The sequence below is a fragment of the Carcharhinus amblyrhynchos genome, chromosome 1, assembly GCF_965287045.1.
Source record: "Carcharhinus amblyrhynchos chromosome 1, sCarAmb.v2.hapA, whole genome shotgun sequence".
In the NCBI taxonomy this organism is placed as follows: domain Eukaryota; kingdom Metazoa; phylum Chordata; class Chondrichthyes; order Carcharhiniformes; family Carcharhinidae; genus Carcharhinus; species Carcharhinus amblyrhynchos.
In genome coordinates, this window is record NC_137324.1 from 155480783 (window position 1) to 155506755 (window position 25973).

Here is a 25973-nt window from a genome sequence, read left to right on the forward strand (position 1 = left end):
TGAATTCATAAATGGTGTTTATTTGAAGGAAGTTTCTATTGAGATGTAGCTTTCAAACCAACACAAATTTGGACTGCAAGAAGTAATCATTCATCTTACATTAACACTTCACTTGAAGGTACATTTTAAAATATAAAGTAATACACCATCCTCAATGAGTGTCCATTATGATACATTCTTATGATTCTTCATAGTCTGCATAGCCACTTGCGTAAGTTCGCCCCAGATTTAGAGCAGCAAATTCATCACTATAACCCTTAACAACATTGTCAGCCTCTCTGTCAGTTTTCTCTTCTGTATCATCATCCTCCTCTTCTTCATATTCATCATCGTCTTCACCATACTCATCATCATCGTCACCAGTATATGCTCCACCTCCGCCAGATGCCAGATTTTTCCAGTATTCATTATAACCAGATGGACTGTCATCGTCAACACCAGACTGTCTGCCAAACTTCAATGAGCGGGCTAAAACACAAAGGCAATTCATTTGATTAACAATTTAAGATTTTTGTTATATTTTGATAAAACCAAATCATTTAAATATTACACAAGGACATGGAGTGGGATTTTAACCTCCACAAAACCATTCACTAAGAGTTAAAACAGGCCTGTGCAGTTTGCAGAGCATCCTGAATTTTGTTTTTAAATTTGATGCGTGCATTCAAATATTAAAGCAAATTCTTTAATGCCCACATTATAATAGTGGCTACATTTCAAGTGTACTGCATTGGCTATAAAGTGCTGTGGGATGTCCTAAGATTGTGAAGGATACTATATAAATTCTTACAATAAGGCAATTGTGACCAGATAATGTGATGTTGATTGAGGCATAAATATTGGCCAGGACACTGGGGATGGCACTGGGATGTGAAACAAGCTTCGAACTCAAAGAACAAAGGAAATTACAGCACGGGAACAGGCTCTTCGGCCCTCCAAGCCTGCACCGACCATGCTGTCCATCCAGGAACCGTAGCCCTTTATTCCCATCCTATTCATGTATTTGTCAAGACGCCCCTATTTGTAAATCAAATCAAATTTAAGATTTGTCAAGCATGTGACCAACTGAGCTACAGCTGACAGTTATAAGTTTCACACACAATTGAAACATGCAAAAATAATAAAAATGGTCAATACATCCATCCAGTCCCCAGTGTTTCTACTAAATTAATAATTTCTACCAGCATAACCAATCATAATTTTTAATTGCCTCATATAAAATACTTGTTCTTTTTCCTGTTCCCTCAGTCCCACCATCCAGTTTAGAGCTGGGATCGACATTTAAATAAAGTCACCCACAACTAGATCTTAACCATACATTTTTAGTCAACTGTGACGTGAAAACATGAAGAATTATTTGATTGCATAATGGAAGACGAGGACAACCTGTGGTTGCAATTAACACATTGCAAATTAAATAACTCCCATCAGGGGCCTCAGATGGCTGACCCCATAATCTCAAATTTAAACCTAATGAAATAATTGTGTGATTCAATAGAGCTTTTCTAATTGTACTTCACGAGAAACATGGCATCACATGATAACTGTGCAGTCCCTCCAAACAAGAGCTGCTCGAGGCTAAACCTAAAAATACTTATCCTTTTGCAGGCATTGCTGCAGTAAAATACCTGAACTAACAGTGTCACGGACATAAGCTTGTTCCTGGAAACTTAAGTACAGGTTCAAGAATGGGCATTCTGCTGAGCTATCAGGTATTCCCAAATCAAAGATGGCAAAGTCAGATACAAAACAAAACCTCTGCCTCAATCATCAATTTCAGATACCCTGAAAAGCACATTCTCCCTACTACTACACCAGTTGGTATCCTGTATTAATTGGACAAACCATCCTTGCAGCCTTTTGTAAAGCTTCAAACACAATGCTAATATGTGAGTAATTTACGTGGTTGACTCAAGACTCACTACCCAATTTAGCAATATCAAAACAATTTCATGCAAAAAGTATAAATCCTTAAAATATGGATTAAAAAAAACATAATCCCATCAATCTTGGATGAAATTGAACCCAAATCGCTTGAAGAGCTATGTTTGGCACGGTGGCACAGTGGTTAACACTGTTGCCTCACAGCCCCAAGGAACTGAGTTCGATTCTCGGCTTGGGTCATTATCTGTGTGGAGTTTGCATGTTCTCCTGTGTCTACGTGGGTTTCCTCCAGGGTACCAGTCTGAAAGATGTGTTGGTTAGGTGCAATGACCCGACAGGCGCAAGCGTGTGCCGACTAGGGCAATTTTACAGTAACTTTGTTGCAATGTAAATGTAAGCCTTACTTGTGATTAATAAATAAACTTTTAACCTTTTTCAAGTGATAGAACTGCTTCAAGTGGGTATCACCAGGATGACATGTATTGTGTGCATATTTCTTCCACATCCTTTAATATACTAAATAGGAAAAAAAATACAAATTCAAATGGCAACGTTTTATTTCAGTTGCTTTATATTTTGTTCTGAACTGTTCAAAGATGTCAAATGGAGAAGCATCCAAAAGGCACATTGCAGACTAAATGCCAGGTGAGGGAAAAAGTTTGAGGGTAGGAAGTGTCAAAGGTTTTCAAGAGGTGGGTAACAATATAACAAGGCAAAAGGGAATTCCATAGTGAGGAACCAGAGGCTGAATCACTGATGGACGAACTAACGAAATTGACTGATACGTAGGGTGAAAAGAAGCCCGGCAAACATTTGCAAACGGGGATGGAGATATTAAAACACTGCAATGGGGGACAGGTGTGTGATTTAAAACATCCCATGACAGTAAATATTACCTTACAGCCATTTAATAATAAAATGCCCTCATGGTTTATGAGATCTTCTTCAAAGCAATGTTAAATATTGCAAACCTTTGACAAAAATAGACCAATCCAATATCTGACAAGTGGAGAGGCCACTCAGAGTGCATACTTCTGCCCCATTGCGTTAACTCAGCATTATTACAATCATGCAGTTCTTCCTCGAGAGTTTTCCCTGCCTGGTTGATGCTCTGTAACTACAAAGTTGGAGCTTCCATCTCTGAGGAAGCTTCAATCCAATCCACATCCAACCATCTACCCTGAAAACCCTGCTCATATTTTCACTCTGATAAATGCCACCACATCAGCAGGAACAATCCACAAAATTCTAAATAAACAAGTCAATTTGCCCCAGTGTTAATGGATCCTTTAAAAAAAAATTCCAGGATCTAGACCCACATCCTTGTCAAATACTAATCAGTTATTCCTTGGGTCGTACTGTGTACCAAGTTTCATTGGAATCCATGCAGTAATTTTTCAGATATATTCTCCCATAAGTTCCCACTTGAAGGTTTACTTGGCAATTGCCTAGAAGAGCTAAATTCCCCTAGACAATTGTGCTGGGATAGGACCATCCGATAGAAACAACTTAGATCCCTAGCTTCAGATGGTTCTACCAGTTCTAACCAGATAGTTACTCTGAAAGAGTTAGAGGGAAAAAAATCATTTCCAACTCCAGAGTATCTATTTAAACACCCAGATCCAGTCTCACATGGGATATTCCTCACACATGCCTCCTAGTGGATCCCCCTCAATCCCACCCCCACCCCATCCCTCTGACCTAAGCCCCCTGCATCTGGGGAAGTTGTGAGTCATTGTTTAAAGACATACAGACAGATAAACGGGTGAAACCATTATAATCAAACTTACTGGACATGCATAGATCTTTTGTCTCCTGTGTTTCATGACCACATTTAGGACAAGGTGGCACTTTTCCCTTTTCCTGTTTGAAGATCTTGCTGCGAACATGATCATCACAAAAGCAGGCCTGCAGGTATAGGGAAGAGAGAAGAATAAAAAAAAAGGGCAACTGTGGTTCAACAGAAGTCACTAATGAAAGTCTAGCATTAAAGTTAGAAGAACTTGTACTTCAGTTGAACTTTCCATTTAGAAACCACAATCAGCATGCCCACTTATTACAGAGCATGAATTTAATCAGCATATTTTGTGGAGTCCAAATCTCAGAAGTGGAATAGAGAAAAATTGTTTAAGGGCAGTTAGTTTCACCTTGCAACGTAGGCAGGAATGTTGTCCGAGGCGATTACAGGAGATGCCTGCAAAGAAATTATGTTCTCATCAGTAAGGCAGAAACATAATAATACACAAATCATCAACTGAACCAGTAACTGATCTAGTCAGTGTACAGTGGTTAGCGCTGCTGCCTCACAGCACCAGGGATCTGGGTTCAATTCCTGGCTTGGGCCACTATCTGTGCGGAGTCTGCACGAGTTTCCTCCAGGTGCTCCAGTTTCGTCCCACAGTCTGAAGGATGTGCTGGTTAGGTGCACTATCCATACTAAACTCTCCCTCAAAGTACCCGGACAGGTGCCAGAGTGTGGCGACTAAGGGATTTTCATAGTAACTTGATTGTAGTATTAATGTAAGCCTACTTGTGACACTAATAAATAAACTTTAAACTTAGTCCTTTCTGATCTCTCATAAATCATTTTACAATTTCATAGCCAATTTCATGCTCACTCTCCATCATATTTAGTTTGCTGGGTGACTATAGTGACCAAGGCAAGCAACGTTGATGCTGGGAAATGGAAAACTTCCTGCATCATGATGTAGCACTTCCATAGAATACATTGAGAGAAATATTTTTCAGAGTTGCAAATGTATACGTGTGTTCTGCAGGAGCACCAACTATGTATGGAGTGCCCCAAAATCATTTGATTACAGCCAGACAACAATCGATCAATCCAATTCCAAAAGTTAAATTGATACCAAAGCACTTTGGATACATGCGGTTAAAACATGTCATTGGACAGCCACTAATTTTTTTTTATTTGTTCAAGGAATGTGGGCATCATTAGCTAGGCCATCATTTATTACCCATCCCTAATTGCCTTTGAACTGGATGATTTGCTAGTCCATTTAAGTGTCAACCACCTTGCTGTGAGTCTGGAGTTGCATGCATGTCAGCCCAGGTAAGGGTGGCAGATTTCCTTCCTATAGGATATTAATGAACCAAATGGGTGATTACAACAATTGACAATGGTTTCATAGTCATCAGGCTCTTAATTCCAGGTTGTTTTTTACTGAATTCAAATTTCACCATCTGCTATGGTGGGATTCAAAGCCAGGTCCCCAGAGTATTACCAAGTCTCAGGATTACTAGTCCAGTGGCCATACCACCACACCAGTGCCAAGTGCAAATAAAAAGCAACTTTAAGAAAAGCAACAAATTCATAGTCTTGGGGTTTTGTAAGAAAAATCTGCATCAGATACATCAAAAATGACTCACACTTATAAGTTTCAGAATCCAAGACTTGGCAGCTGGCTTGGTGTTCAAATTGATCATCTTCACACAGAAAATTGTGGCAGAAAGAACATCGAAACAGCCTCCCTCCTATAAAAACAATAAATTGAGATACAGGAAATGTCCCAGTCAACAGAGCAACTTCCTCAGAAACATTACAATATTTAACCTAGGCAGAGAACAATAATTTTATTGTGCAATAATTGCACAATAAATCAATAATTTGATCTTCACAACTGTTGCGAGAGACAACTTCAAGGAATTCAGCTGAAACCCATTTCAGGTGTAAAATTAACTTAGAAAAATAATCTCAGGCCAAGATTTGGACAGTCTAGAAGTGTTTTTGTTTACTAAAATAAACTTTTATTTTTTAAAAAGTTTTAATGGGGGTTAAAAGACAACAATCCTATCAGCTCTTCATTACACTTTGTAATGGGATAGAAAAATCAGCCAGGGTTTCTACCCCTAATCAATATCTAGGCACTCATTCGGTAAAGTATTTGTGTGTAGACTTTGGGTGAGTAAAGGATTATGGTCAGGCTGCATGGTCACATCCTTCACAGTTGAATTGTAAACTCATTTATGCATTGGCAGCTGAACTGCCTTATCTGGCAGAAGTAACTTGCCTAAACAGCTATTACTAGACAAGAATTAGCAAACAAGACCATCCACTTCATATGGCTAGGCACAATATCAATTCATGCACTAAGCAATTAGCATAACCCACACGATATTACTTGATGTACTTATTATGTTAATTAATGCATCGCTTAAAACAGAATAAAACCACCTACGTTACTACAATTGATTAACTAGGTGCTAGCCAACAGTTTGTGAAACAAATAGCAACATACACGGATGTGTACAGTACTTATTAACATACAAGAGAAAAATATGCTCAATGAAAGTAAACTAATCAGCTAAGTGTAAGGACCATGCTACAAGATAATCTACTGCATACAACATCATTCAAGCTTTTGCAGCTCAACCTTTTATTACATCTACGGCGCTACACAAATAAATGTCCCAAAGTGCTTCACCAAAACATTTTAAAACAAAGTATAACACCGAGCCACAGGGGATGATATTAGGATAAATGACCAACAGCCTGGTCAAAGAGGTAGGTCTTAAAGAAAGAAAGTAGACAGGTGCCAAGGTTTAGGGAGGGTATTCTGTGGTTTAGGGTCTGGATAACTGAAAGCACAGCCACCAATTGTGGAGTGATTATAATTGCTAATGCACAAAAAGCCAGATTTAGAGGAGCGCTGGTACCTTGGAGGGTTGTGGGGCTGGAAAAGATTGGAGACAGCAAGGGGCAAGGCTATGGGGTGTGGGAGTTTGGAAACAAGGATGAGAATTTTAAAGTCAGGTCTTCGTTTGACTGGGTGGCAATACAGGTCAGCAAGGACAGGGAAATGGGACTTGATGCTGGTCAAGACATGGACAGAGTTTTGGATGACCTCGAGTTTATGTAGGGTAGAATTGGGAGACCAGCCATGGCCAAATCTAGAGATAATAAAGCTAAGAATGAGGGTTTCAGCGCCAGATAAGCAGAGACAGGAGTGAAGTTGCAGAGGTTATAAAAAGCAATCCTAGTGGACATCATGGTGACACAGTAGTTAGCACTGCTGTCTCACAGCTTTGGGGACACGAGTTCAAATCTGGCCTCGGGTGAGTGTGTAGTAGTGGTTTCCTAAGGCAGGAGGCTATTATTTGTATTAAAATGTTATCCTGCTGTAGATTGTTAATACAGTCAATAGATGGCACTGTGGATTAATAGGCTGGAGTTATATGAGGCCAGTTTGTCACAAGTATTATTTAATCAAAAGAAAGAACTATTGCACATAAAATGTTACAGAAGATCTAATCTGAAAATGCTACACATATACCATGACAACAATTTTAAAATGTTGCCGCATTTGAATTAGTTTAAGAATTAGTTTCACAATGGAAGCAACAAAAGTCTTGCACCTCAATACAACAATTCCAATCAACATTTCGGGGTGCCCAGCCCCTTCACAGCAACTTATAAAGGGACCAATCTTTGCTTCATGTGCTTGGGGAGCTTTGGGTTGCTGCGTGGCTTAAAGGGAACATGGCCCTTCACAGAATCAAGTTCCTCACAGGTTTTCCAGGCATTCCACAGCAACCCAGAAGCTCAGACATGAATGGCACAATACGCTGCTGTAGTTTTGTACATTTATAAATGGAACCCACGCTGTTGGCATCGCTTCACATTATGAACCAGCCGTACAGACAACTGAGTTGGCTGACCCCATATTTATAAATAATGCTATGATGTATTAAGTGGTGTGTTATACTAATTATTTCTAGGTTTTATATGTATGGTATATATTTGATTTGATTTATTATTGTCACATATATTAGTATACAGTGAAAAGTATTGTTTATTGCACACTAAAAAGATAAAGCATGCCATTCATAGTGAAGAAAATAAGAGTGCAGAATGTAGTGTTACAGTCATAGCTAGGTTGTAGAGAAAGGTAATGTAATGTATGGTATGTCCATTCAGAAGTCTGATGGCAGTAGGGAAGAAGCTGTTCTTAGGTCAATTAGTACATAACTTCAGACTTTTGTATCCTTTTCCTGATGGAAGAAGATGAAAGAGAGAATGTCTGGAATGGATGGGGTCCTTAATTATGTTGACTGCTTTCCCAAGGCAGTGGGAAAGGTAGACAGAGTCAATGAATGGGAGGCTGGTTTGTGCAATGGACTGGGCTACATTCACAACCTTTTATAGTTTATTGCGATCTTGGGAAGAGCAGGAGCCATACCAAGCTGCGATACAACCAGACAGAATGCTTTCTATGGTACATCAGTAAAAGCTGGCAAGAGTCGTAGCTGACATGCCAGCATAGATATGTTGTTTGCTTGTCAATATTCAACTCAGTTGAACTCAAATCAAATCTGGTTTTCAGGATAAGCGTTAAAGGGCTGGAGGATAACTGGGCCAAAGACCAGGGGGAAGGGTAGGGGTGCTGGAAAGCTATGGGGTCACCCATTCTCTGCCAATGTCCTCAAGGAGGAAGTGGAACTAAGAAAACACATGGGCAGAGACAAGAACAGCCCATGAGTTTTTAAATGCAATTGGCACAGAATCTGTTGTAGAGTTCATAAGGAAGCTGGGATTTTTATTTAAAGGAATGGAAATGACTGTAAGAAAATGGGGCCAAAAGATTTCAAGGACCCATTTGTAAAATATCAGTATCAATAAAACTGGGCAAAAGTCAATGGACGCACAAACAAATGTGGAAGTTCAGAAAGAAAGGGAAACCGGCAGAAAACCGTGTCAGCAACAGGGTCCAATTTATCTTTGCTTTAGCTGGAGACGGTGGAGAGCAGATAGACTGCAGTCAACTGGGGCTAGGCTACAAGGATGGGAGGGGCAGATTGGATGGCTGCAAGACACATTAAAGTTTCACAATACAGGCCAAATTACTTGCAACTTCCAGTTGATGTTTCAGGAAACATCCGCATGAAAGTTTTGTTACAGCTGTAAGATTTTACTTGCATTTAATATTGGTTGGAGGCAGAGACATTACAACTGGTTCTGCAGAAGAACAAGGGATGGGACAGGCATCCCCCTTACAATGTGGCAGGCAAGTGTTAACAAGCATTCCTTTCACTAGTGTTTACAGAGCAATTTAACAGTATAGCTGTTGTTAAAACTGTTATTGAGAAAATTACAACTTATATAGTAAGAGTACTGTGGGCAAAAAATAGACCAGTTAGATTGAACAGATCACTGGTAACACCTTGGTAAATAAAACTGTTATGAATCATCAGAATATATCCTGTTGCTTAATTCAATAAATGGATATTCACCTGAAAAACATCCAACAAACCGCACAAATTTAATTTCCATTTCAATTTAATATTAACTTTTTTTTTAAAGAACTACCTGAATTGTAATTGAAATAGATAAGGGGACACGGAATACAGTTTACATCATACTCTTGTTGGTCACTATTAATCTTAACTTTATTACCATCAAGCCATATTGCAAAATCATATTGCACAACCGTCATCAATTGTGTATACCGATTATCCAGTATAAAACTCTTTAGTCTTCCTGGAAGAGGCAATTCAAGATAATCCTTACCATGGTCCCATACACCTCGCTCACATTCAATACAATCAACATCAGCAAGGGGACAGCTGCAGGCATGTGTGCTCAGGCACTTCCTCCCATGACACACCCAAGCCTCACAAAAGTCACAAACTGCTCCCTAAGAGAAGAAAGGAAAAAAATGATTTTCTTCCTGGCTACCCACATTTTAAGTAGATTAAGCTTCAGTTTCATGTACCTGATGTTTATAGTTCACAAATACTAACAAAGAGGTTTTAAAAAATACATTTTTCAATATTATTCTCATCAGGCACAATAAGAAAAATTTTTTACAAGTTATCACAATGTGAGAAACAAAACTTGTAATTAGCATCAATAATATGCACACACAAACAATCTTGCCCAACTATTTCTGAGGCTGATCTAGATTCTTTCTCCTGGCAATCTTTAACATTGGACTAATTTAAAGCCTGCACTATAAATTCAATAAGTGATTCATAGCAAACTGGTTAAATGAAAACAATTGTGTCAAGATGTACTCCAAATTTCTGGTGCTCAAGAAAAGTACAAAATACAAGCAAGGTAGGCGCACTATGAATGAATGTCAAATCCCAGCCACAAAAATGCCCTAGAGGAAAATTCCACCAATTACACAGATGCAGAAAAACCAAGTGAATACTCACCACCATGGCAAGCCCTGTACTGTAGACACCAGGGTGCTTAACAACACAGTCAGAGCTCTTCAGCATACATTTTGTTTTACCTAGAGTACAGAAATATGCAACTTACAAAAAGGAAACATATTGTTACAGTTTCTGCATACAGAAGCAGACTAAACTAAATCATAGAATCCCTACTGTGCAGGAGACCACCACCTGGCCCATCGAGCCTGCATTGACAACAATCCCACCCAGGCCCTATCCCTGTAACCCCACGTAGTTACTACACTAATCTCTCTAATACTAAGGAACAACAGCATGGACAATCTAACCCTCACATCATTGGACTGTGGGAAGAACCAGAGCATCCAGACAGGGAAAATGTACAGACTCTGCACAGTCACCCAAGGCCAGAATTAAACCCTGGCACTGTGATGCAGCAGTGCTAACCACTGTCCCACCATGCTGCTGGTGGGCCTTCAAGGTTTGCAGCCAAACCAAACTCTCATGCTCTCTCCACAGATGCTAACCAATCTGTATCTCCACCATTTTCTGTTTTAGTTACACATTTTTAGCATCTACAGTATTTTGCTAAAAATTGAGCTACTAGCAATGTTCTTTTACATTGCTCGTTAAGAACTCTGGGTCTGGTCTGAGGCACCTTCTCCATGATGGCTCTCCTGATCCATCTCATTCCAGATCATATTGCCTCCTCAATGCCGCTGGGCCCCAAAGTTTGAAGACAACAGCCATGTCCATGGGTAGTTCCGACGAATGTGCCATCTTAGACCAGGGACACAGTCTGCATCACCATATACTCTGCTAGGTCATCAATAGATTACCACGGGGAACAGGCACATGGTGGCATAGTGGTTAGCATTGCTGCCTGACCACATCAAGGATCCGGATTCGTTTCCAGCCTTGAATGATTGTGCAAACTCCATACAGACATTTTCCCCATGTATATGTGGGTTTCCTCCAGATGCTCCAGTTTCCTCCCACACACCTGAGATGTGCAGTTAGGTGGATGGGCCATGGGAAATTGCCCCTCAATATCCAAAGGTATAGGTTAGGGGGATTAGTATGCTAAATGCACAAGGTTATGCAACGGTGTGGGCTTGAAAAAGATGCTCTGTCAGAGAATCACACAAACCAAATGGTCTCCTTCTGCACCGCATGGATCCTATGTCATGATAAGCAAGTTCTATTTTTGTGTATGCCTTCCATATATATTGTATCTGTTGGCTGTCAATAATGTCCTCCAAGCAGTGATCTAATCTCTCCCCCCAGCCAATCCTTTTGTTTCAAAACATATGCTTTTTCCATCTTACCGCAACCTAATCCTCAGCATTCTACACAGAAAACACACAAGAGCAGCAATTTATCTAATTTGCCATTTCCTGGCCAGCTTTTCCCCCACTCTTTTTTTAAAAACCAGCTTCATAATTATTGGGCTTCCCCGTTCTCTAGCCTTGGACGGCTGATTTCATTCTTCACACCATTCTCCTATGATCTGCTACACTTAGCTTTCTCGAGCCTCTTTTTCAACCAGGGCCTGCAGTTTCCCAAGAATTAGTTCCCTATCAAATTAAAAGACTTCATGCAGCACTCATATCCAAATGGAGCCTGAAAAGTCATAGGGACCTGCAGCAGGTAAAGGTAGGAAAAGGAGATGGTCTTGGAGGCTTCAAGGATCTCACAATCAGGGAGGGGAGCACATAAATGCAGCCTGGTGCCAGTGAAACTCAATAAGAAGCTGGGTAGGTTAATGGGCTCTTGGAATGAGTCCAGTATCTGATCTGTCCCTGCTTACAGGACAAACGAATCCAATTAACAGTCCCATGCTAACCAGAAAAGAGATCAATCGGGATTCATGAAGTGAGATTTTGAAATGGATTTGTTTCTCAGGGAGCTTGATGAGCCACAGCACGCTAAGCTTAATCTGATGATTATCCATCTTCACAGAATCTGGATTTAATTTAAATGAAGTTTTTTTTTAATGTAATGGTAACATTGTAGTTTCTAACCTCAAAAGCAACAGCCCAGTTTAAGGAACTGTATTTCGCTTTTTAAATAATCCGACATCATATTATTCTTACTACAGAGTTATTTTTAAATATCTGTCAGAACGTGGGGTTTTCTTGTATTTCATCCGTGAAATTTTAACTTCAACCTCTTTTCCATGTTGATAAATAACTCAGGTGCTCAAAATTGTCAATTTTGATGACTTATTAGTGTCACTGTTGTCAATTATTAATTTGTGTTAATGTTGATGTTTATTTTAATTTTACGATAACTATTCAGATTGATCAAGCTGAGACCAGATGGAACCAATCCATGAGAGATATTGAGGGGGAAATAAGTTAGGAATCGCAATCCTTCTGCACCTAATTCACTCTTTAAACTCCTCACTGTCAGAACATAAGAACAATCAAGATAACTTCCCTCCTAACATCCATTAGCTTTTACCCAAAGATTCCTCATCCTCTGATTTCAACCTTGATGATGCCTCCCCTTGCCATCAATTAATTATTCTTGTCCTCAATGATCCTGTTTCACCAAACAAGCTCTTCTACCCATCCACATAACCACAACACTTGACATTTCTTGTGGCTTTTTAATCCCATCACGGTGGTTATCAATATGTGCCTATTCACATGTGCCAATGTGCTATTCACATACTTTTTTTTAATTCATTCGTGGGACATGGGTGTTGCTTGTATTTAGTGCCCATTTCTAGCTGCCCTTGATCAGAGGACATTTGAGGGTCAACCACATTACTGTGGCTCTAGAGTCACACATAGGCCAGGCCAGGTAAAGACAGCAGATTTCCTTCCCATCAGGACATTAGTGCATCAGATAACAATTGACAATGGTTTCATGGTTATCAGTTGATGCTTAGTTCCATGTTTCTTTTAAAAAGAGTTCAAGTTCCACCCTCTGCTGTGGCAGGATTCAAAACCGGGTCCCCAGAACATTAGCTGACTTTCTGGATTAATAGTCTAGCAATAATACCACTAGGCCATCACCTCCCCTCCACTTGTAACCCTCACATCCCCTTATCCTTTCCTAATCTCACTTCATTCTGTGACCACATTTAAAAAAGAGAATATGCCCCTCACTTAGAATATCCAAACTACCAACAGCCTAGCCTTCAGCCTTCAATTTACTACAACACCAATGGAACAGTCAATGTCCTCAACAACTCTCATCTGATTAGATTGAGGTCATTGATCTAATTGGCCTCTTCTGTTTGTACACATCAAATAGGATCTCAGTATCACTAAGCGCTTTAAAACAAAGTATGATAAAACAGTTAAATATATGGCGTGGCAAGTGCGCTCTGCCTGAAGCAACTAATTCAAGAACATATTAAATCCTACTCACCACACTGTGCGCAAATAGGTAACTTTTGTAGTGAATTGCAGAAGTAACAAAAAGCTCGATTCTTTTGCCGTCTTGTCCAACGAAGGAAAATGAACATGGGAAACAAACGTAAAGTTAGATCCTGGGGGAGTCACGTGATAAGCATCTATTGCACTAGAATTCATACGGCAGTGTGACACAAAGCTGATGGGAGGGCGAGCGAGCTGTGAGGAGAATGCAGAGATTCTTTGGTGTGATTTGGACAGGTTGAGTGAGTGGGCAAATGAATGGCAGATGCAGTATAATTTGGATAAATGTAAGATTATCCACTTTGCTAGCAAAAATGGGAAGCGAGATTATCTAAATGGCCATAAATTATAAGGAAAATATGCAACGGGATCTGGGTGCCCTCATACACCAGTCACCGAAGATAAACATGCAGGTGCAACAGGCAGCAAAAAAGGCAAATGGTACGTTGGCCTTCAGAGCAAGTGGATTCAAGTGCGGGAATAGGGATGTCATTCTGCAATTATACATAGTCTTGGTGAAGCCACAGCTGGGAGATCATAAGACATAGGAGCAGAATTAGGCCACTCGGCCCATCAAGTCCACTCCGCCTATCAATCATAGCTGATATTTTTCTCATCCCCATTCTCCTGCCTTTTCCCTATAACCCCTGATCCACACTATGGAACAGTGTGCACAGTTTTGGTCTTCTTATCTGAAGAAGAATGTTCTTGCCATTGTGCAGAGAGGGTTTACCAAACAGATTCTGGGGAAGGCAGAATTGACGTATAAGGAGTGATTTAGTTGGTTACGATTGGATTTGCTAGTGTTCAGTAGAATGAGGGAGTCTCATAGAAACCTGTAAAATTTTAACAGGACTAGATAGGATAGATGGAAGAAGGATGTTCCCAATGGTGGGGGTGTCCAGAACCATAATAAGAACATAAGTAGGAGCAAGAGTAGGCCATCTAGCCCTTTGAGCCTGCCCTGCCATTCAATAAGATCATGACTGATCTGAAGTGGATCAGTTCCACTTTCCCGCTTTCTCCCCATAACTCTTAATTCCTACCAAAAACCTATCTAGCCGTGTCTTAAATATATTTAGCGAGGTAGCCTCCACCACTTCAACGGGCAGAGAATTCCAGAGATTCACCACCCTTTGAGTGAAGAAGTTCCTCCTCAACTCCGTTCTAAACTGCTCCCCCCCCTTATCTTGAGGCTGTGCCCTCTAGTCCTGCTGTCCTTTCTGAGCAGGAAGAATCTCTCTACCTCTACCCTATCCATCCCTTTCATTATCTTATACATCTCTAAAAGATCCCCCCTCATCCTTCTAAACTCCAACGAGTACAATCCCAGTCTATTTAGTCTCTCTTCATAGTCCAACCCCCTCATCTCTGGTATCAGCCTAGTGAACCTCCTCTGCACTCCCTCCAAGGCCAAAATATCCTTGCGCAAGTGCAGCGACCAAAACTGCACACAGTACTCCAGCTGCAGCCTCACCAGTGCCCTGTACAGTTGCATCAAGACCTCCCTGCTTTTATATTCTATCCCCCTCGCTATAAAGGCCAGCATCCCATTTGCCTTCTTGATCACCTGCTGCACCTGCAGGCTGGGTTTTTGCGACTCATGCACAAGGACCCCCAGGTCCCTCTGCACCGTAGCATTCTGCAGCTTTTCGCCCTTTAAATAGTAATCCCTCCTACTATTATTCCTGCCAAAGTGGATAACCTCACATTTGCTAACATTGTACTCCATCTGCCAGGTCCTCGCCCACTCGCTCAGCCTATCTAGATCCCTCTGCAGACTTTCCACACCCTCTGCACAATTTGCTTTTCCACTCGTCTTTGTGTCATCAGCAAATTTCAACACCCTACACTCAGCCCCCTCCTCCAGATCATCTATATAAATGGTAAATAGCTGAGGCCCCAGCACCGATCCCTGCAGCACTCCACTAGTTACCAATCAGACTAGCACCCATTGATACCAACTCTCTGCCTCCTATTAGACAGCCAATCCTCTATCCACGCTAACACTTTACCCCCAACTCCATGCCCCCTAACCTTCTGAAGCAACCTTTTGTGCGGCACCTTATCAAACGCATTCTGAAAATCGAGAAACACCACATCCACCGGTTCCCCTCTGTCTACCGCACTAGTCACATCCTCAGAATTCCAATAAGTCTGTCAAACACGACTTCCCCTCAACAAGTCCGTGCTGCGTCTGCTCTATCAAACAATTCTTCTCTAGGTGCCTCGCTATTTCTTCTTTGATGACAGATTCCAGCATTTTTCCAACAACAGACATTAAACTAACCGGCCTATAATTCCCTGCCTTTTGCTTGCTACCTTTTTTGAACAGCAGCGTAACATTAGCCGTTTTCTAATCTTCCGGCACTTCCCCGGAATCCAGCGAAGTTTGGTAAATAATCACTAAGGCGTCTACTATCACCTCTGCCATTTCCTTCAGAACCCTGGGATGCATTCCATCCGGTCCTGGGGACTTGTCCACCATCAGTCCCGCTAGTCGATTAAGCACTACCTCTCTAGTGACAATAATCGCATTCAGGCCCTCAACTCCTACCATCCTTCTATCTTTAATATCTGGCAAACTATTCGCATCCTCCTCCGTGAAGACCGAGGCAAAAAACTTATTTAAGGCCTCAGCCATTTCCTCATCTCCTGCCACTAAATCCCCTCTCTCATCCTCTAAGGGTCCAACATTCACTCTAGCCAGCCTTCTCCTCTTTATATATTTGTAAAAACTCTTACTGTCCTTCTTTATATTTAGTGCTAGTTTAGCTTCATTGTCTATCTATCCTTCCTTTCTTTATCAACTTCTTAGTCATTCTTTGCTGATTTTTAAACCTCTCCCAATCTTCTTCTCACCCACTACTTTTAGCCACTCTAAACACATCAGCTTTTAATTTAATACTCTCCTTTATTTCCTTCGATAACCACGGCTGATTATCCCTTCTCCTATGTTCCTTCTTTACCATTGGAATATATTTCTGCTGAGCACCGAAAAAGATCTCCTTAAAGATCCTCCACTGTTCCTCAGCAGTCCTACCGACCAACCTGCGCCCCCAATCTACATTTGCCAATTCCTCTCTCATCCTATCGTACTCCCCTCTGTTCAAACAGAGGACACAGGTCCGACACCTTACTTTCTCATCTCCCATCTGCATCAAAAACTCAACCATACAATGATCGTTCGTCCCAAGAGGATCCCTCACAACAAGGTCCCTAATTCTACCTGCCTCGTTACATAACACCAGATCTAAGATAGCTCGCTCCCTCGTCGGTTCCGTCACACACTGTTCAAGGAAACTATCCCGGCAGCATTCCAAGAACTCTTCCTCAAGCCCACCGCGTCCAACAGGGTCAACCAATCAATATGTAGATTGAAATCCCCCATAATTATTGCCGTTCCGTTCTGGCACGCATCATTTATTTGCTTGTTTATAGCCCGCCCCACCTCTAAGTTATTATTTGGGGGCCTATAGACCACACCCACCAGCGTCTTCCTCCCCTTGCTGTTCCTTATCTCCAGCCACAACGATTCCACGTTCTGCTCTTTGGAGCCTACATCTTCCCTTACTACCACCCTGATATTATCCTTAATCAGCAGAGCTACCCCACCCCCTTTTTCCTCCCATCTATCCTTCCTAAACACTTGATACCCCTGGACATTCATTCAGCTCCCAGTCCCTGTCACCCTGCAACCACGTTTCCGTAATGGCCACCAGACCATATCCATTTGTGCTGATATGCGCCACCAGCTCATTCACTTTGTTCCGAATGCTTTGTGCATTCAGGTAAAGTGTCTTTATTCCAGCCTTTATCTGGACCCTATTTGAAGGAACGCTACCAACCTTTCTCATGCCCCCTACTCCCTTTATTATTGGGACATCCTCAACATTTTCCCATGCCCATACCCTCTCTTTTACTTTAGATATTGTAATTTCTCCCACCCCTGCACCCTGCCCCCCCTCCCCAATTAGTTTAAAGCCCTATCTACAGTCCTAGTTATATGATTCGCCAGGACTCTGGTCCCAGCACGGTTCAGACCAAGACCATCCCACCTGTGACCAGGGGTCACAGTTCGAGGATACAGCGTAGAACATTTAGGACAGAGATGAAGAGAAATTTCTTCACTTAGTGAATGGTCAACCTGTGAAATTCGCTACCACAGGAAACAGCTGAGGCCAAAACATTGCTGTTTTTTCCAAAAAGCACTTGGGGTGAAGGGGATCAAAGGATATGGAGGGGATGGCAGGATAAGGCTTGAAAGGCCAAATGGTCTCCTCTTGTTCCTATTTTCTATGTTTCTACATCTGTATTATAAACTTAAACAATTAACAGGGCCCTTCCAGATTTGGGAGGTTACTGGAGTTTTTTCTTTAGACGGGAAAGCTAACAGAAACAGAGATAAAGAAGTTCCTTGACATCAGGTTAATTTTCTATATATGTGGTTGAAAATTTTCAATATAGTATTATAGTGCACACACAACAGGCTAATATGGTAATAGATAATTGCATTGTCATTGTCTATGACTAAAGAGGTTAAGTATTAAATCAACAAACATTGAACAAGGAAAGTATTAAGTTCTGACATATTTTACCTTTGGCATTTATCACATTCCTGTTGTCATTGGAAACAAAAGAGAAAACATTATTAGAGCAGAATTAAAAAAATCTCTCAAAAATTTTAATAATGAATTTTTTTTCCCATTCTCAAGAGAAACGCTAGTTGACTCTTAACTATCTCCTGAACTGGGTAGAAAACCACTTAGTTTTATTAACCCCAGGAAACTAGGGACAGGCATTGAATGCTGGCTGTGCCAATAGCAGCCAGGCCTTGAGAATGAGTTTCTAAAAAGCATTAAATCTGTTTGTCACAATTTTCTGCATAACCAAATATTTCTAAAGCAAAACCTGTGTTTAAAATAATTCATTTCTCAAAAAACTCTAATATTAGTAGATTCAACAACAACTGCTCTTGAACTGTGCACTCATATTCAACAGTGAATTAAGACATTTCCTACAAGAGATAGGATTTCACTTTCAAAACCTGGGTTCAGTTTAAACAAGCCTGGTTGTATCAGTCTTCACTGTTTACTGACCATAAGGCTCCTATATGAAGTGGGTTCAAGATAGCGCAATACATTCCTAGTGGGCAAAGGTCTATAGCATTGTTAATAATGAGCAACCTTACTCCCACACCACATGATAGCCAATGTGGGAACTGGAAAAAAATGCCGTACTGGTGTAGTAGGGGGTGCTCTGTTCACACGATTTGATCAGTGAATAGATTGCATACCTCACTGCTATTCACAAACCTCTATTTAATGATTAGGAATTTTAAAATGTGCAGACAAGTCCTATTTGATAGCCATGCACAGCATCTGATACATCTTTACAAAGCTCTAAAAGATCCACGGTGACTTTTATAAATCCCAATGTTTACAATATGATCAAAGCCTAGTGGCTACATAAAAAACATGTCTTGTGACAATATGACAATAGCCCAGAATTCTGGGAAGTCCCTAAATAAAATATGCAATGATTCCTATGTTCCTGGACAGTTCCCAAGTGACTTGTATGATTTCCAAATTCCTGGAGAGTTTCTAAGTGACTTGTTGTATAATTTCCTGGAACATTTGCATCACTGCACTAATACTCTCACCAAAACAGTAAGAAATTAATCATCATAACACTGCCTCCATAAAATCATTAAAAATTTCCTTAATTGCCACTTGCTTCTCATTAATGTCACTTACACTGAAAAATAATAGCACTGGTAATCGGACAAGCAAGATTTATCAAATTTATTATAAATAATTATTTGAATTTTAACAACATCTTATCTTGCAAGCAGCTCCTTGAATAATTTACAACTAATTGGTCACTAAGTGAAGCCTTCTCTTTCTAAAAAAAGGTAGTCTGATTAGTATTTGATTTTGATGCCTCTCCAATAGGAGTACATAACATTTTCAGGTCCTCATCTACTGAATCAGACACTATCCAGAGCCAACCCAGAGAAGTAACAACTTGTTTAAGAGAAAAGCAGAAGGCACTGGGATTGCCCAATCACATGGAGATCAGATGGTGGAAACTGTGCCTGACAAGAAAAAAAGTGCTTGTTTTCCAAAATAGTAAATCAACATACTCATTGAGGACAGCAAGGCACCTGGCACTGTAACACATTTTAGAAATGTATGGACAGTTAGTTCCAACAATCAAGGGCCACACATCTGCTCTAGCTGGAATCTGAATGCTAATCATTACTGTTTTAAGGTATTCAGAATCCAGCAATATTAAAACAAGAGATTTACTGATGTGAATTATATATAGTCCAAGCTGGTGAAAGAATAACACTTTAACATGTACCTGCAGTGCTCTTTGGGAACTGTCTTTGTCAGTTTAAAACATCAAAAGTAATTGGCTATTGGCTGCATTGCTTTGGATTCAGTGCTACGTTCACTGTGGCATAGTGTAATTAGAAATCCAGGAAATTTGCATTAAGTTTGTAACTGTAAGATCTGTTTTGTAAAACAACAACATTCATGGCATATGCTTTTGGACCTCATTATTGCAGAAGAATCTAGGCCAATATAAAAGTCAGTACCTCTGACTTGGAACTATATCATCATTCCTTCACTAGCATTGGTTCAAAACGCTAGAACTCCCTTCCTACAGCTCTACGGGGTTCAACACAAAATGAACTGCGGCAGTTCAAGAAGGCAACTTGCCACGACCTTAAGGGCACAGAATCCCAATAGTGCAGCAGGAGGCCATTCAGCCCATCGAGTCTGCACCGACTCTCTGACAAAGTATCTTACCAGGGCCCACTACACTGCCCTATCCCCATTCAAATACCATGGCTAACCCATCTGACCTACACATCTTTGGATACTAAGTGGCAATTTACCAAGGCCAATGCACCTATCCTGCATACCTTTGGACGGTAGGAAAAAACTGAAGCACCAAGAGGAAACCCATGAAGACACGGGAAGAACTTGTAACTCCATACAGACAGTCACCAAGGCCGGAATTGAACCCAGGTTCCTGGCATTGAGAGGCAACAGTGCTATCCATTCTGCCACCATGCCACTGCAATTAAGATGGGCAACAAATGCTGCTAACCCAGCAATGCTCACATCCCACTAACAAATAAAAAAAATCCTCTAATAAAATTACAAACATAAAACTGATAACAGAAAATCAGCAGGTTTCTATCCCAGCAGCAGTCAACTGTTTCACATAGTTGGTCCTTTGCTGTCAACCTGTATCTCATGCAATCTCCATGTTTATTTTCTGACAAGTTACCTATATAAAACACCTTTTACATTGTAAAACCTTCCAAGACACAACATTAGCAAACATGATTTGACAACGTAAGAATATATATGGCTGTGACCAAAAGAATGGTTAAAAAAATGGTTTAAGGGGAGAGGTGGAAATTTAGGGACGGCACGGTGGCAGTAGTAACACTGCTGCCTCTCAGTGCCAGAAACCCGGGTTTGATTCCTGGCTTGAGTCATTGTCAGTGTGGAGTTTGCACTTTCTCCCCATGTCTGCATGGGTTTCCTCCCACAGTCAAAAGATATGGGGGTTAGGTTGAATGGCCACGCTAAATTGACCCACGTCAGGGGAACAGCAGAGTAAATGAGGTTTACGGGAATATGGTCTGGGTGGGATCATGGTCGGTATAGACACAACGGACCAATGGCCTCCTTCTGTACTATAGGGATTCTATGGGCAGTCCGCTGGCACAGTGGTTAGCACTGCTGTCTCACAGCACCAGGGACCCGGGTTCAATTCCAGCCTTGGGTTACTGTGCGGAGTGTGCACGTTCTCACCATGTCTGATGGGTTTTCTCCAGGTGCTCTGGTTTCGTCCCACAGATGAGCAAGTCAGATGAACTGGTTTTGCTAAATTGACCCTTGATGTCAGGGAGATTAGCAGGGTCAAAACATGGGGTTACAGGAATAGGGCCTAGGTGGGATTGTTGTCAGTGCAGGCTCGATGGGCTTCTTTCTACACTGTCGGCATTCTATGTGAAATCCAGAGCTTAGGAACTAGGTACCTGAAAACACAGTTGTCAATAGTGGAGGGATGAAAATTAGGAACATACATGAGGGTGGAATTGGAGGAGCACAGAGATCTCAGAGGATGTTAGAGATGGAAAGAGACAAGGGCATGGACGGATTTGAAAACAAGGATAAGAATCTTGTAAATCGACACATTGCTGGAACAGAGGCCAATGTATGTCAAAACGCATAGGGGCAGAGGTTGATGAACAGGACTTGGTGTGACTTAGGATTCAAATAACAGTGCTCTGGTGAGCTCAAGTTAAGACAGGGATTAAGGTGGGAGGCTGGTCAGAGTTATAAGACACTAAGACTCACAATACCAGGTTAAAGTTCAACAGGTTTTTTTGGTAGCAAATGCCATTAACTTCCGGGGTTCTGCAACACTAGAGGTAATTGTCCACATATAACGATGACAATCACTGCTGATTCTAATTAACACATTCTAACACTCAGGGGGGTCCAGTAAAAGGGAAATTAATCAGCACATATCGCATCAGTCAATTAAATGGAAACACTCCGATAGTCTGGGAAAGGGTTTTGAGTCAGAGCAAGTGACTGAGAGGTTGGAATGAGCGGAGTGGAGGGCAGTTTGTGATGCTGTGTGAAGCCTGGGCCCTGCCTGCACCAGCTCACTGAGCCAGGGCAGGTGGACAGCCCCCTGCCCGCTGCTCTTTACCCACCATGGAGGCATTGCAGGGGTGCTTGGCCACATCCACGACGTCTCTGGCCGCCCGGGTTAATTTCTCCCGCTCTTTGCGACTCTCGGCCTTCTTGCGGGCCCCGGTCTTCTTCTTGGGCATCGCGAGGAGCCGGTGCGGACGGAGCGGGGGCACCAACAATGAGCAGAGACCCACCAAACCCGTGGGAAGAGTTTCAGGGAGACACCGGAAACTTCGAGTCATCACCGAGCGCCGCTCTTCCGGCGCGCTTGTTTCGCGTCACTGAGCGCTCTCCCTCCAATCACCGTAGCAGCCTGCTCCTCCATTTGGGTAATGCTGGGCTGGTACCTCACTGACCTGCTGCTCCTTAATGCTGATTGATCTGAAACGGTGGCCGGAATCTTTCATTCTGGAGTCATTTTCACTGGTGGGCAGGGAAGGAGGAGCAATTTGTCCTGGGAAGGGGGACACGGTTAGAGGACAGCTAACCAACTGCAATCTTGCGCTGTTCAGCTCATTCAGTATGCTCACCAATTCTGACAGTGGGCCGTACAGAACGTAGCTGACTCCATCATTACATTACTGGATGCAATGATATGTAAACAACACTTGTAAGCCTGTGCTATGCCTTCCTCCTTTGATTCATAGAATCCCTGCATTGCAGAAGAAGGCCATTTGGCCTATCGAGCCTGCACTGGCAACAATCCCACCCAACTCTATCACTGTAATTCTACTAATCCCCCTGATATTTTGGGACAATTTAGCATGGCCAATCCACCTAACCTAGATTGTAGGAGGAAACCCATGCAGACACCAGGGAGAATGTGCAAACTCCACACAGACAGTCACCCAAGGGCAGAATTGAACCCAGGTCCCTAACAGTGTGAGGCAGCAATGATAACCACTGTGCCACCCAGCCACTGCTCCACTTTCCTTCCCCCCAACTTCCCACTCAACCCTGGTCTGACTCTCCCTTCTTTGGTCATCCTCCAGGCAATTTACAATGCAGCACCTGGTCTCATGCACAGGCTGCCATTTATAAATACTGCCCAAAGAGGATATTGCAGTGGCAGCTCACCATTACCATGAATGTCACTTGTGGATAGTCATAAAAGTGAACATTATAATTTCTCACTATTGGGAAATTTAATGGGGTTGGGGGGGGCAGCAGGAGGGGACTTACCTCTGGTGAGCAATCCTTTTAATGAGCCTGTGTGACACTGAAATGCATGCAGAAGGTCTTCCCAGCATCATTCATTGGGAAATACAACCTGTCTTTAAAGTCCCAAGTAGAGGTGGCACAGTGGTTAGCAGTGCTGCCTCACAAGGCCAGGGACCCGGGTTTGATTCCTGGCTTGGGTCACTGTGTGGAGTTTGCATGTTCCCCTTGTGTCTGCGTGGGTTTCCTCCAGGTGCTCCAGTTTCCTCCCACAGTCTGAAAGACATGCTGGTTAGGCGCATTGGCCATGCTAAATTCTCCTTAGTGTACCTGAAAAGGCACCAGAGTGTGGCAACTAGGGGATTTTCACAGTAACTTCATTGCAATGTTAGTGTAAGCCTATTTATGACACTAATAAAATAAATAATAGTATTTCAGCACTTTTTAAATTTCATATTTCTAGCATCTGCTGTATTTTTCTACATAAATGCATGTCTTCCTTTCATTTTCCCTCTGTTCCTTTTCTTTCTTCATTTTCCTTTCTTACTGAAAATATTAACAGGTTCTGAAGATTTAACAGCAGTATAAGTGATATAAGCAACCAAGTATGCATTCTCAGCAGGGTTAAATTTTTCCACACCAAACTCTGTTCAGTATAATTAAAACAAGATAACCTCCCATTTTACAATTGCACGGTGGTACAATAGTTAACATTGCTGCCTCACAGTGCTAGGGGCCCAGGTTCAATTCCTGGCTTGGGTCACTGTCTGTGTGGAGTCTGCACGTTCTCCCCTGTGTCTGTGTGGGTTTTCTCTGGGTGCTCTGGTTTCCTTCCATAGTCTGAAAGATATGCTGGTTAGGTGCATTGACGTGAACAGGCACTGGAGAGTGTGGCAACTAGGGGAATTTCACAGTAACTTCACTGCAAAATATTATAAACCAAAGCTAGAGTGACAACACAGCAATGCAGAGATGTTGTTGCTTTATGTTTATACATCTGTACAGCACAAATCCATTTCCCTGATGTGTGAAATAGCAGAGTGACAGATCTTATTCAATGAGACCTGGAAGAAATTCCAAAATTGAACTGAAGGTTTGTAACACTAAAACATATGCATTGCAAAAACAAACATAATTTTAGAGCCATCAGCTAATATTTGAATGTAAAAATAACAAGTGTGCTACTAATTTCAGATTACACTTTTATAGCTTGAACCATTGATATAATATTATTTATTTTTCTTGTTATCAGTTAAATCACTCAGCATTACTATTATTCCTTGTTTGCAACTTATTTGCTTTTCATTGTGTTTTTATCAATCTGTAAGCTATCTAGTTCTTTCCCTTTTTTGTCTATTTGATTTGATTTATTATTGTCACATGAATTAACATACAGTGAAAAGTATTGTTTCTTGCACGCTATACTGACAAAACATACCGTTCAAAGAGAAGGAAACGAGAGACTGCAGAATGTAGTGTTACAGTCATAGCTTGGGTGGAGAGAAAGATCAACTTAATGTTTCCCAGCATCATTCATTAAGAAATACAACCTTGTCTTTTTTTCCCCTCTGTTAACAAAGAACAGTACAGCACAGGAAACAGGCCCTTCGGCCCTCCAAGCCTGTGCCGCTCATTGGTCCAATTAGATCATTCATTTGTATCCCTCCATTCCCATTAAGGATTTTGTTTTCTGATTATTTGGAAGTCAAAACTAATATACTAACCATAGTAATCAATGAAGCAGTGGGTAGCATTATTGACTTCAATGGACATAAACTAACATATGAAGTACGAAAAGGAAAGGCCATTCGACCCCTCAAGCTTGCTCTGCCATTCAATAAGATGATGGCTGACCTGTTTGCACTTAGAATTCCACATTCCCATCAACCTCCCTGATAGGCTGGGGAATCAAAAACTGTCAAGGATTTCTCTACCTCTGCCTCAAAAATATTCAATAACCCCCACCTTCACTGCCTTCTGAGACAGAGTTCCAAAGTCGCACAACCCTCTGAGAGAAAAAATTCTCCTTGTCTCTCTCCTAAAAGGGTGACCCCTAATGTTAAAACAATGGCCCCTAGTTCTGCACTCGACCCAGAAGCAGAAAGACCATATTCATGTCCACCTTATCAAGACCATTCAGGATCCTAAATATTTCAATCGAGTTACTCTTAAAAACTCCAATGTAAACAAGCTCAATCTCATAGATCCCTACAGTGCAGAAGGAGGCCATTTGGCCCAATGAGTCTGCATTGATTCTCCAACAAAGAATCTTACTCACCCATAACCCTTTGTACTTAACCTGATAATTCTCCTCACCTATACACCTTGGGACACTAAGCGGCAGTTTAGCATCAACAATTCACCTAGCCCGCACATGTTTGGACGGTGGGAGAAAACTCAAAGCACCCAGAGGAAACCTACGCAGACATTGGGTAACTGCAAACTCCACATAGTCACCCAGGGCTGGAATCGAACCTGGGTCCCTGCTACTGTGAGGCAGCAGCATTAACCACTGTGCCACCATACCTTCCAACCTTTCCTCATAAGACAACCCGTTCAAGTATCAATCTAGTAAACCTCCTCTGAATTGCCTCCAATGTATTTAAATCCTTCCTTAAATGAGACCAAAACTGCACACAATATTCAGGATGTG

General features: G+C 41.6%; 1 protein-coding gene across 1 annotated transcript; it reads right to left on the reverse strand.

The window, feature by feature from the left end:
- znf330 (zinc finger protein 330) lies at positions 1–22374 on the reverse strand. Its single transcript, XM_080199824.1, has 9 exons — positions 22183–22374; positions 18029–18048; positions 13423–13493; positions 10060–10139; positions 9410–9536; positions 5272–5376; positions 4032–4078; positions 3675–3792; positions 1–468 (listed from the first exon to the last, which is right to left on the reverse strand). The coding sequence occupies exons 1-9, from the start codon at positions 22300–22302 to the stop codon at positions 179–181; spliced, it is 978 nt and encodes a 325-aa protein (XP_080055950.1). The 5' UTR covers positions 22303–22374; the 3' UTR covers positions 1–178.
- Between the last annotated feature and the right edge of the window lie 3599 nt (positions 22375–25973).